General features: G+C 26.1%; 1 protein-coding gene across 2 annotated transcripts in view; it reads right to left on the bottom strand.

Moving 5' to 3' along the window:
* The window catches only part of LOC129916110 (headcase protein), a 189,908-nt gene that overhangs the window by 94,699 nt on the left and 81,525 nt on the right, over positions 1–13,684 (bottom strand). The window contains exon 3 of one of the 2 annotated variants that reach the window (XM_055995898.1): positions 5,288–5,470. The exons of the other annotated variant lie outside the window; for it this stretch is intronic. Coding sequence (XP_055851873.1) covers positions 5,303–5,470 — 168 coding nt within the window. The 3' untranslated portion in view covers positions 5,288–5,302. Of the gene's footprint in view, positions 1–5,287; positions 5,471–13,684 lie in introns of those variants that run through there. 2 annotated transcript variants of the gene reach the window in all.

Genomic DNA, 13,684 nt, shown 5'->3' on the forward strand with positions numbered 1-13,684 from the left:
ATAAGAGATCTTACCTTTGGCTTTTCAGATATCAAAACAAACATTTAAAATATACTGTTTATCTTTAGGCGTATTTAAATTTGAGTAAAAAGAACATCTGAATTGGAAGATTTTTTTTAAGGATCTTCTCTCTTCTACTTATAAAATCCATTAAAAATGTTGTGCATTCAACCCTTTAATATGAATTTATCCAATTTCTCGAACAGAATATTTTACGGTCATTTAACAAAGTGTGAAAATCGATTAGAGTCACAGTATGATCTTAGATGACCCAATGGACCTAACACGTAGAAGAACTAAAACTCTAAAAAAAAACCAAAAAAATAAAATTTCCTTTTAAAACGTTCCTCACATGAGTTCAAAAGTATTCTCTCAAGTTTTCAATTTTTCAACGAAACGGACCAAATAACCACACACATTCAACAACGAAATGTTTTTGCAATTATGCCAGAACGTGACAATATTTTATTATTTTCAATTTATTTCCATGTTTTTCCCATAGAATGTCTCAAGGCTTCACAACTGTTCATACATGTTAAGCTTTCTTAAAAAAAAAAAAAAAATGAACGAACACTCTATCCCATGCACTTCTGGTTTTAATGGCACTTTTCAGTGTTCATATGGACAGACGCATAATATTTCAACAAAAATTGTGAATTAGGGAAGTCTTTTGGTTGGGGGTTTTTTTTTTCCAGCAGTATCCTGAGGGAACATATATAATGCACACACAAGAGAGAAACTTGGTGTGTGGTATAACCGTTGTACCAAGTGCATATGAAATATTGAAACCAAAAATTGCAAAACGTGTATTATGTGTGGTTCTGTTTGGCTGCTTATGGTCCTTTTGGATAGAATAGAGAAATGAGAAATAAGTCTTGAGGATAATTTTTTTTTTTCGTTTTCTCATTTTTTATTCTAAGGAATATTATTCTAGTCGAAAGGAAAGTCATTTATTAAAATTTCAAAAAAAGAAAAAAAAAAATCACAGGGAATAAAAGGACTAACCAACCAACGACGATGAATGAAGGAAAAAAAGATATTAAGTGGATCTTTGGAGAGAAAAGAAAGAAGAAAAAAAAAATTATAGGTATGGCGCATCTAAAAGCCAAACTTTTCACAGAAAAAAAATTTTTTTTTTAATTTCTTTTCTTTTATTTTACTTTTTTTTTGTTCTTTGTTATTGCAGACACTTTAATTACCCGCAATCATTTATCACATTCTTCGCGTTGTCATAATCTCTCCCTAGGGCGATGGTTTGCATTTGGAATTAAAAAAAAAAATATTCTGGACAGCCAGGCACTAACAGTGATGGGAAGCTGAAAAGCTGAAGGATTCGGCAACAGTCAGTGTATTGTGTTGTGCAAGCCAAAATCAACATCACTGAGGGATGAATGACGAAAGAGATAGATGCCACTGAGATGATAATGCACGTCGAACAGAAGAGATAACAAAAAAATTAAAAAAAAAAAAAAAATGAAAACACGAACAAAATTTATCATAAATAATGGAAAATAAATTTTTAAAAAATGATTTAAAAAAAAAAATAAATAAAAAAAAATAAACACTTTGATGAAATGTAATCGCAGGGAATTAACTTTTTTTGTTTGGTGTATTTTTTTTTTTATTTTAAAATTAATGAGAAGAAATGGAAGAAAGGGAAATTAAAAAAAAAAAAAATTAATGTCAAATGAATAAAAGAAGGAGGAGCGAGGTCAATAAACATTAAAAGGACGTCTTTTTGAAATGATAAATAATTATTTCTTTTTTCATTTCATATCGAAAAAAAAGAAACTGAATCAATCAAACCACAGACACAAAGGGAAATCAGCATGAGCTTTGTGGTTGTGGTTTGGTGACAAAAGAACTAGGTGGCAATTTTTTTTTTTTTTTTTTTAAATAATCAAAAAATAGTAGACAGGACCTTTTTTTTATCGGATGCTCAAAATGATTAATTAATCGAGGCATGGAAAATTATTACACCCTTGTGTCATTTTTTTAGTACAATTTTTTTAGTTGTTAAAAAACAGTAAGTACTTTATACTTGTTCTCAATTTGTACTTTTTCTTTATTTTGTTTTCTTATTTATTTTGTTTTTTTTTTTTTTTTGCAAGATTATATTTTTTTTTATATAACTTAAGTAATTGAAAAACAAATAATTAAAAAAAAAAAACAGTTTTATTAAAAAAATAAAGTTTTAAATCGGAAAAGCTTTTTGAAGTAGAGTTTTGAAAATCAGGAAATCAAAAATTAAAGTCTTCAAAACCGCATTTAGAGTCATTTTATCAAAGTGTATGCAAACTTTCATATCATTCTTAATGGCGTGCAAATTTAAAGCAAAAATGATAAGTCTACACCAACAAAGAATCTCTCCACATTTTAATTCTTTGTGTCAAGCTGCCTCAAAAAATTCAAAAGAGGTGGTTATTTATTTATTATTCATTCCGAGATTTGTCAGAAAATAATTTTTGTAGAGTTATTTGTAGACTTTTTGGATTGGAAATATTATGGGAATGCTTGACGGTACTTGAACGCTTCTGGTAGAAAATTATAAGCACTTCAAATTTCATTGAGAAAATGTCTACAAAAAATTGAAAATAAAGAAGATTCGAGCAATTTTTTTAAAGTATTTTTGAAAAATCGTGTTTACAGTTTTTTTTTGTCAAAGAAAAATCATTTTAAACTTTCTCACTTCTAAGGTTTTAAAATTTATGAGCTCAAACACTTATTAAGTTCAAAACTTTGGTATTTGTAATATCGATAATAAGCACATAGTTCAATAACTTTTGTTTCAAGAATAAAACTTGATGTCAAAGTCCTCTATATACATTATACATGTATGTCTTAAATCTTAATATAAGTTCCATCCTTTCAAAGAAAAAACAAGAAAAAGGACAACAAAAATATTCAATAAACCTTCCCATATTCTCCTTAAAATCACCACAAAAGTAGGTAAACATCAAAAGTTTATTGAAAATGCATCAACTTGTCTTAGAAAAAAAAAAATATATAAAAACAAAAAATAAAGAGAATTTTCTTTCTATCTTAAAGCACACAATCATCTTACGATCTTATAACTTTAACTTTTGATTTTTGTGGTTGATATACTACCTACACTGATAGAAAAAAAAAATTGAAACAGAAAAATACCTGAGTGTTTGATGTCATGCATCAATGACTTGCCAAAGCCTTATTAACTTTTAGAAAAAAAAAAAAAATACTTAGCAACCTTCAGTGCAAGTTTGTTTAACTTTTAGAGTTAAATTGGAATTTATCTATCACAAGACAACAATGAATATGATAAAGTATTCTATTTGGTTCCAAGTAATAGCTCTTATGACTTCATAGGCAAAGAAAAATTTTTTTTTTAAGGTAAAATAAAGATTTAGACTTTTATATTTCGAAAAATATCAATCGTAGAGAAAAAAATATCAAGACCAAGAGAATTAAATAATCTTCAACTTTTGCCTTGACAGTTTTAAATTAGAATTAAAAACAAGTAAGTAATTTAACAAAAACTAACTCTCCAAATTCTTAATTGAGATTAAATGTCATTTAAACACAATTCTGTTTAAAGTTCGAAAAATATTGGCTGTAGAGAAAAAATTGTTCAGACAAAAGCTGTAAAGCACAATATTTTTTACAAGTTTTATCTTGAAAGTTTTGGATACAGTTAAAATTATAAATCAACAAAAATAAAGTCTCCAATATTTAATTTCCTTACAAAATTTCAAACAATACATTTTTGTTAATAATTCGCAAAATATCTATCGTAAGGAAAAAATTATTTTGACAAATCTTGTAAAGAATTAAAGTATCTTCAAGTTTTGTTTTGACAATTATTGGGTACAATCAAATATAACCAAGATATTTAACAAACACCAGCTCTCCAAAAATTACTAAACCATACTATGCCTTTAAAGCACCTATACTAAATATGCAAGTAAAACTTATCTATCAGCTAAATGTTTGCTATTCGTAAAGCCGACAGAGAAAAAATACCAAAACAAACAATAATAAAATATTCAATTAAGATTAAAAAAGAATTTTTCAAATCACTCACTAAATTTGGTCATGAATTTTATTAATATAGCCGACGTACACAAGTTTTATTTTATTTATTTTTTTTTCGATATGCAAAAGCAAAATCAGCAAATAACTTTTGCATCTACTACACGATATATGGAGATATGCTCTCCATCACAATCCAAACATGTGGGTAAAATACTTGAGCGTAGTATCTGAAAAATAAATTTTGATGTTTGGCCTCATTATTTATATATATAAAAATTGTGAGTTAAGCAAATTCTTAGCCGCAGTTATGCGGCTAAATAAAACTAAACGACTCTGAGTACATTATTTGTATTTGGTTTTTTGTGTGTGGGTGAATGATTTTGAAAATGAATTTTCATCACATCCCAAAGAAAATCAAGTGCGACTCCACAAACATTCAAAATATTTAAAATTCCTTGTAGAGAAATTCTTTTTTAACAAATTCAAACAAAATTTCTGGACAGTTAATTTTTGTTATTTTTGTTCGCTTGTAAAGTTTTTATTTTTCCCTAAAAGATACGGTTAATTAAAGAAACCAAAACCCCATTTACACTACCGAACAAAATTCTATGAATAGTTTCATATTTTTTCTGTTTTTTTTTTTGTATTTGTTTCGTTGTCAGATACATTTTTCGAAAGAAAAATAATTTCCACTATCGTTAAAGATAGATTTAATAATGAGGTGTGTACGTGAAGATAATTATGTGAGAACATAAAAAAATAAACCGCCACCCGCGCCACCTATGAATCTACAGTGAAAACTCTTAAAGCTGATTTTAGATCTTTAGGCTTTAAAACAAAAATTGAAAATAGTATCTCAACCCGTTTAGAGAGATTTTACTGTAAAATGTAAACGTGACTGACCTAAGACAATTTATTAAAAGTTAAACGAATAGATAGATAGATGCATGTTTGTTTTGTTTTTACTTTTTTTCTGTGCTGTTTTCTGTATCTATATCTGCTGTGTATTTTTTTCTATTTTTCAGATACACTTTTTTGCCTTAGTCAGAGTCAGTTAGTTAAGTTTTAAGTCAGAATGAGGGAATGCGGAGGTGTATTTTGTTGTTGTTGGAGCGAAATATAGCTTTTGCCAAGTTTTTATTATTTTTTTTTTGTTTTGTTATTTATGAGTAGAGCTACTTTTAAGTGGCTAACCACATGTATATTAAATAAAATTGATTGCAATGTGTTGCACTTTGAAAATGCACTGATTTGCTATAAACACAATAAATTTTTATTTTATTTTTTTTTTTTATTCTGAGGTAAATGGTGTGAGGCAGGTCCAATTAGGATACGTTTGTGAGTTATTTTTTTTGTAAATTATGCAATTAAAATAAATTAAAGAGCAAAATTCTTTGAAAAAATGTACTTTACCCGAAATTAAAAAGTCGACTATTGGATAAATTTGTAGATAGCTTACCTGAAAAGAGAGAACAAAATTTTTTATTTTTAATAAAATTTGTTTACATATGATTTGTTGTAATTTATAAAGAATTTTATGTATGCAGTTTGAGAAATAATTTAATACAATTGTTCTGATTTTTTGTTCGTTCTACATTCCTTGAATAAAATTGATTGGAGTTATGAGGAAATATTGTAACTGTAGACACTCCCAAAATAAAATAAATTAAAATATAATAAAATAAAATAAAATAAAAAATAACATAAAATAAAACAAAATAAAATAAAATAAAATAAAATAAAATAGGTAAAATAAAACAAAATTGGGATAAAACAAAAAAAAATAAAATAAAATAAAGTCAACAATAAAATAACATGAAGTAAAATAAAATAAAATAAAATAAAATAAAGTAAAGTAAAGTAAAGTAAAGTAAAGTAAAGTAAAGTAAAGTAAAGTAAAGTAAAGTAAAGTAAAGTAAAGTAAAGTAAAGTAAAGTAAAGTAAAGTAAAGTAAAGTAAAGTAAAGTAAAGTAAAGTAAAGTAAAGTAAAGTAAAGTAAAGTAAAGTAAAGTAAAGTAAAGTAAAGTAAAGTAAAGTAAAGTAAAGTAAAGTAAAGTAAAGTAAAGTAAAGTAAAGTAAAGTAAAGTAAAGTAAAGTAAAGTAAAGTAAAGTAAAGTAAAGTAAAGTAAAGTAAAGTAAAGTAAAGTAAAGTAAAGTAAAGTAAAGTAAAGTAAAGTAAAGTAAAGTAAAGTAAAGTAAAGTAAAGTAAATAAAATAAAATAAAATAAAGTAAAATAAAATAAAATAAAATAAAATAAAATAAAATAAAATAAAATAAAATAAAACAAAATAAAATAAAATAGGTAAAATAAAACAAAATTGGGATAAAACAAAAAAAATAAAATAAAGTCAACAATAAAATAACATGAAGTAAAATAAAATAAAATAATATTAAATAAAATAAAATAAAATAAAATAAAATAAAATAAAATAAAATAAAACAAAACAAAACAAAATAAAATAAAATAAAATAAAATAAAATAAAATAAAATAAAATAAAATAAAATAAAATAAAATAAAATAAAATAAAATAAAATAAAATAAAATAAAATAAAATAAAATAAAATAAAATAAAATAAAATAAAATAAAATAAAATAAAATAAAATAAAATAAAATAAAATAAAATAAAATAAAATAAAATAAAATAAAATAAAATAAAATAAAATAAAACAAAATAAAATAAAATAGGTAAAATAAAACAAAATTGGGATAAAACAAAAAAAAAAAAATAATAATATAATAAAATAAAGTCAACAATAAAATAAAATGAAATAAAATAAAATAAAATAAAATAAAATAAAAAATAAAATAAAATAAAATAAAATAAAATAAAATAAAATAAAATAAAATAAAATAAAATAAAATAAAATAAAATAAAATAAAATAAAAAATAAAATAAAATAGAATAAAATAAAATAAAATAAAATAAAATAAAAAAAATTAAATTAAATAAAATTAAATAAAATAAAATAGAATCAAAAATAAAATAAAATAACAAAAATAAAATAAGATAAAATAAAATAAAACAAAAAAAAAAAATAAAATAAAACAAAAAAAAAATAAAACAAAAAAAAAATAAAATAAAACAAAAAAAAAATAAAATGATATTGAATTAAAATAAAATATAAGTCCAAGCTTGGTGATTTTAAAGAGGATTTACTACTACTGATTCTAATGCAAAAAAAAATGCAAATTGATAGAGCAGCCTTAATTTCAAATGAAAGTTTAACTTTATTCAAAATCCACATCTGTCCCAACAAGGATCTCAATAACTTTCCTTGTAATCCATAGACGTCTAGTTTTATTCAAATATGAATTTCCCAAGAAAACTTTTGTGTATTGAATAAAAAAAAAAGTGCATTCAAGAATTCCTAAAATGTAATGTTTCATGGAAATTTGTTGCAAAAATTTCATTTCGATTTTGAATAATTTTTTTCTTTTTGGATTTAATATGAAAATCCTGCAAAGAAAAAACTCAACTTTCTAAGTCGATTTTCTTAAATAGTTTGTTTGTTTTGTATTTTAAAAGATTTTTTTTGCTACGTGCGTCGTCGTCCTATTGATTGTAACTTTACCTAAAGTACATGATTTTGTTATTTCTTTATATTCGTATCCGTCTGCACACTTATCCTAGGTAAAATTGTAAAATTGGATTGAATGTATAAATATTTAATTTGACTTCGTCGAAGTACACACTGAAAATGGAAAACAAAAAAGATCAAAATTTGAATGAGAAATAGAGATGTTTGCCAGAAAGGTCGATGCATGAATATCTTCTTAAATATATGTATGAGAATATACATGAGTCCCTTTGTTATCCTTTCCAGATATCATATAAGATATGGGGAGCATTGTTTTTATTTTTTTTTTTTCTTATGTCTTTAGGGCAAAGACAATGCAAAGAAAATTTCAAATTGTCTCTGCATATTTAAGAGCGGAGAAGAAGTAGGAGTAAAAGATTCACTTGTTGTTCTTTAAAATAAGTTGATTTTTTTTTCTTGCTGTGTGTTATCAAAAAAAACTTTCAAAAAAGGATAAACTATACACAAAAGTTTTATGTTTGACCATCTGGTTGAATTCAATTAAAGCCAACAGCAAAAGCAGCCAGCGGTAGCGCGACATCAGCGATCTCTACTAAATGGCAGCGACAACGGCAATCCTTTTTAATTAAAATGCACATTCGTCTTTAGTTTGTTTTATGAAACTCCTCAAACCCTTTTATTTACTTAACTGTTAATCCTTTCACTAGGATAAATGAATGGCAGGGTGAGTTTACTTTTTTCCGACTTTGGATATGTTTCATCTTCTCTATCGCGATTCTAGATGAGGAGAATTTCAACGAACCGTGTTTGTTTTTTTTTTTTTTTGGTTGGTTGTTGTTGACAAAACATTGACGCAGTAAATTTTAACAATAATTAACTAAGCGTTAAAATTGTAACGATATTTAAGACAACAAAGATGATAAACCCCTTTTTCCGTCCTTCGTGTTATGTTTGTGTTTTTCAACAGACTTGTAGCATTTGTGTGCATTATTATGATATCCTTGCAGCTAATTTATACACAACTAGCATAACGAGATAGGATTTAAAAACAAACAAAAGTAAAATTGACTATGAAAATAGAAGAAGAAAAAAAAAAGGGTTAAATGAAAATCCTTCATTCATTCATTGACATGCAAATAGATTGAGATTGATTAAAAGGATATGCCCTCAAGGATATTACGCATACAGAAATATACCCCTTGTTTTTGAGGAATTTAAAAAAAAATCATTTTGTGCAATGCATTTCTTCGTTCTTACTGGAAATGATGAAATGATTGATTATAAACAAAGTTACGAGAGAGTATTGTGATTCATGTGGAATAGTGGAATGCAACTCAATCAAACTTTGCGAAACTAAAAGCTATAAATCATTTTCTTTGTGTATGCTAATGTATTCTTAAAAAAAACAAAAAAAAAGGATATCTATACCTCTAAATGCAGCAGTTTTGTGGTATTTCCTCTGGAAATGATTTATTTAAATTTAAAATCAGAAAAGTATCAACACAGCGGAAAATAGTTTTTGGTTATCATTTTCGAGTTTATACAAATTGTTATTCCATCAATCATTGTGTTTGAGAAAAGGGCATGTGTCGTCACTAGATGGGTGGTGTGGAATCTGATCCTTTTATTATTTAAGTATGAAATAGGAGGACTTGTAAGAGATTTTTTAAAAAATATTTTTTTTTATTTTTCAAAATTCAAGTTGTGGAATGTAAGATTGTATTTGTGGAACTGATATTTTTTTGATATTTTAAAATAAATATGAAACGTTTTCATTAATTTTTTATTTTTCATTTCACAGATAATTAAAATATAATTTCAAGTCCATTGAATACGTTCCACAACATGTAATAGCAGATAAAACTAATTTTTGACCATGTACACCGAAGTGAAAATTTTAATATAGTAAAGGGGAGCTAATACCATCTATTCATAACGAGTGGTTGTGGGCTACAAAATTTTTTAAAAACCATTTTTAATGAACAAATTTTTTATTTAGGCTTGAATTATGTACTTGGCTTCAAACTTACAAATTTCCTAATGATCAAGGGGGATCATCAAACGTTCTTTTTTTTTGAAAGCGAAGGTTTGAAAATTTCACCATTTGCTTAGAATTCACCTTAATTTTCATTTGAAATAGGAACTGGACTGGACAAAGTTTCCACCTAAAACCTGGAATTGAAAAATGTGAACGCTTTTTACAACATGTCAATTATCAAGCTTTAACCAGGTTTTAAATATGTGACTCGTAGGAAAATAGCTTAGAATAATTTGGGATGACTTGATATTTTCCTATCAAGAACTTTAATTCGAAATAGAAGCTGTGAAATGTACTGATTTTTCAAAAACAAGAAATTCAAACAAAATTTGATGATTCTATTTTTTTTTCATTAAATTATCTTTAAAAGCTCATTAGTTTACGAGTTTACAAAAAAATTAAGTTATCCCTTTAAACTATCGTAATTTTGAAAACGCTTTGAACAGTTAAATGAGTGTTAATATCCCCTCAAATAACTTAAAGCCATAAACATTTTTTCAATTTACCTTGAACTCAATTCCAATTGTACTTTTATATTTAAACTTGAACTCATGTACCTTTTTTTATCTAAAATTGCTCTTCCAGCATAAAAATAGAAACGCAAAGAAAAAAAAAAATGCAACCATTTTTCAATGTTAACTCATCAATCATTTCCTTTAAGTACTATAATTTGCATACGATTCTTGAAATAAAATTGAAAAACGCCCTTAAACCTCCTACACAATAAAAAATATATAAACTCACACTTCTGTTTCTCGCTCTCAATCTCAATCTAATAGCAGTCATGCCAATATAACCAACAACTTTAATATACAAAACCGACAATTGCCACTTTGGTTAAAAAAAAAAAAAAAATCACTCTCTCATTTCTTGGTGTAAAAGCAAACACACAACACAAAAACACATCCTCGAGATACATTATTTGTGCAAATTTTGCTCTTTTCTTGGTTTGTTGTATTTTTTTATTTTATTTTTTTCAACAAATTTTTATTTTATTTTTCCCTCACATTTGAGTGGAAAATCGTCTCAAGAGTCCTTTTGATTGATTGCCTCGAGTATGTGTGAAGAAGAAGACGATGTTGCTCCTTTTTAAAAAAATTTTTTTTTATATATTTTACTATCTTCAAGGAGCCATGACTCCTTCATGCCCATCAGCATCAGTCGAAACCTACGCTAACAAAAGATACACGTTTAAATTTATTATTATTTCAATTTTAAAAATGCATTGAAAGTGAATTTGCAAAGAAGAAAAAGCAAGATGGATAAAAATACAACAAAAATTAAATTTATCACAATTTTTGTACAAGTGTGTGTTGGTTGTTATAGACGAGAGAGAGGACATTAGCCCCCAGCCACCTTCTTCAAGGATCTCATCTTTTCATTGTTAAGTTCATGAAAAAATAACAAAAAAAAAAAAAATAATAATAAACCAAAATGACAAAAACAGCAGCAGAACACTACCAACTGAGTATTTTTCATTCGTTCTCAGGTCGGTTGGGAGTGAAATGCAAAATTGTCTTGCTTCAACATGACATTTATTGTTACTGCCATCATTTTTGCTGTCATTGTCATTATCGCCATCATATCGTGTCGTTGACAATATCATTGTTGTTGGATTGTCATTTTTTTTTTGTTCATGTCTTTCCTTTCCATATAAAGTATACCCTACACCATAATGCTCCTAGAAAGACTTTTTCTCAGACACACCAGCACCATCTATCCAGGCGAGAGAAATGTTTGGGAATGAGGAATAAAGTACCAAACTCAAAACGAGTTATGGAAGTCCTTTTCATATTTTGTTTGATCCTTGAGAGAAAGTTCTGAATATAAGTGTATGAATAGGTGGTTGGTGGAAGATATTCTGATGGTAGTTGTTTCACAGAACATCATCTCATCACTTCTTGGAGCAGGCAGCATTAATGCCTTTAAATTGCAGTCTACAAACAGGGTGTTCCACATTTTTGTGTGTATATAGAACAATATTCCATTTGTGGAGTTTTTGAGTAAATTTGTCCCACATGATTTTTAATACACAAAAAATAAATTTTGTGGAACGTATTGGATTTAAATTTTTCCAAAAATAAGACAAGTTTTTTATATTATGAAGTGGAAATAAACTTTGGAACGTGTTCATTAAATCTTGAACTTTTGATTGTCCTAACTTAATAACAAAGACAAAAAAAAAAAACATTGTGGAACGCATTGGTTTTCACTTGAAGTGAACATCAGAACTAATGTTGAAAAAATTTAAAGAAAAAAAATATGAAGTGAAAAAATTAGTGGATCGCTTAAAATCGTTTTTCGATTGCATTGCTAAGAAACAAAGAATGAACTAATAAGAACAAAAAAAAAGTATTTGATTGGCTTGTTTAAAAGACCAAATTGGGAACATTTAAAAAAATACAAAGTGAAAATCCATGTGGATAGTATGAATTTTTGCACGTCTACATGTGTAATTTTGTTTTCTCTTGATGTTTAGTCCCAAAAAACGTAATAATCGCAAATGAAAAATTGTGGAACGTATTACTTTTTCATCACCAGAATTTGAACAAACGGAAAAAAGTTACTACTTTTCTCCTGATTTGAATAATATTAAGAAAGTATCATAGGGTGTGAAAAACACTGTGGATCGTATTATTTTTTTCGCTGATTTCGATGTTAAACAAAATTTAACACAAGAAAATAAAAACTATAGATACCTTATATATTTTGATGCCTCAGGTATTTTTCATATTGATTTAACTCTTTTTTTTTTAAGTATGGTTGATATTTCTACGAAAGTAAGAAATTCTCTACTTTTTTAAATAAACTAAAGATTGAAGTGACATGTGATTGTTAGTGAAAATATTTTTTGTTATTTTTCTTTAAGGTTTATCAAACTTTTTCATGTTAATTTTACAATGAAATTATGATAGTTTTACAATGAAACGATATTTTCATAGAAAATTATTAATTTTCAGAAATACAATCCACGATTTCCATTTTGCAACATCTAAACTTTTTAACGCTTTTTTTATACTTTTCACTTGTGATTTTTTTTTTCACGCGAAAAAAACTTTTCGACAATAAGGAAAAACTTGAAATATAATTTGTTCTCTTGGAAACGTATTCTCTTAGATTCCACAATTGAGTTGAATATATGTGAAAAACTTGACATTTTTATTCCCATCAAAACAAAAAAACACCCTGTAACAAAGTGTTCTTAAAAATTACCGCTGCAGGTGAATTATTCGTCTCGTCTTTTGTTTTTTCTAAGAATAATACCAACAATGGAGTAGGTATAGGAAAGAAGTTGCATCTTATAAAATTTTGTGAAAATTATTAATTTATTCCTTGCCAAGAGGCAAACATCGACTCATCATAAGAGAAAACTCACAAGCTCATACCCTAATTTTCTTTTTTGTCTGCAATTTGGCTTAATTGATTTTTAGCGTTCAGGCTATTAAACCATTAGTCTGCTTACAAAAAAAAAAAAAAAAACCAAAATGAGGTTTCCTTTATTCCATCAAAATAATATGATGAAGTAGTTAGTTTCAGTTTGATGATATTAGTAACAAAACAAAAAAAAAAAAAAAATAAGGAAGAAAAAGAGGAGATTGTTTGTGTCGACTAAAAACAGACAGGATACAAGATTGGTGTCTGGTTTGTAAATTAAATTTTAGATAGGTAACAATATAAGAAGTGTCGTTGTGTAGCAAGCAGTTTCCTAAGACGTTCTTTGTTTGGTCCAAAAATAAAAAGATTGAGAACAATGTTCTTACCAACATGAGTCTTAAGTGAAATTATTAGCAACAGTATTATCTCCTTTTTTTTTTGCACACACAAAAATAAAGATATTAAGGTTGTAATAAATGCGATTAAAATATGTTTTGAGGTTTTTTTCGTTCGTATGTTCTTTTTTTTCTACAAGAATATAATTTCACAATCAGAAGTGGGATGGACAAAATAAAACTAGAATTTTAGTTGATTTAAAGACAATCCTTCACTCAAAACCTTTTTTTTTACAAGATCATAGAGCTTAGCAGCCGAATTTTGAAGATGCATTAAGAAATCGAAACATTTGGTATCAGAAGTGGGATATTCGAAATTAAA

Source organism: Episyrphus balteatus, chromosome 3 (assembly GCF_945859705.1).
Source record: "Episyrphus balteatus chromosome 3, idEpiBalt1.1, whole genome shotgun sequence".
In the NCBI taxonomy this organism is placed as follows: Eukaryota; Metazoa; Arthropoda; class Insecta; order Diptera; family Syrphidae; genus Episyrphus; species Episyrphus balteatus.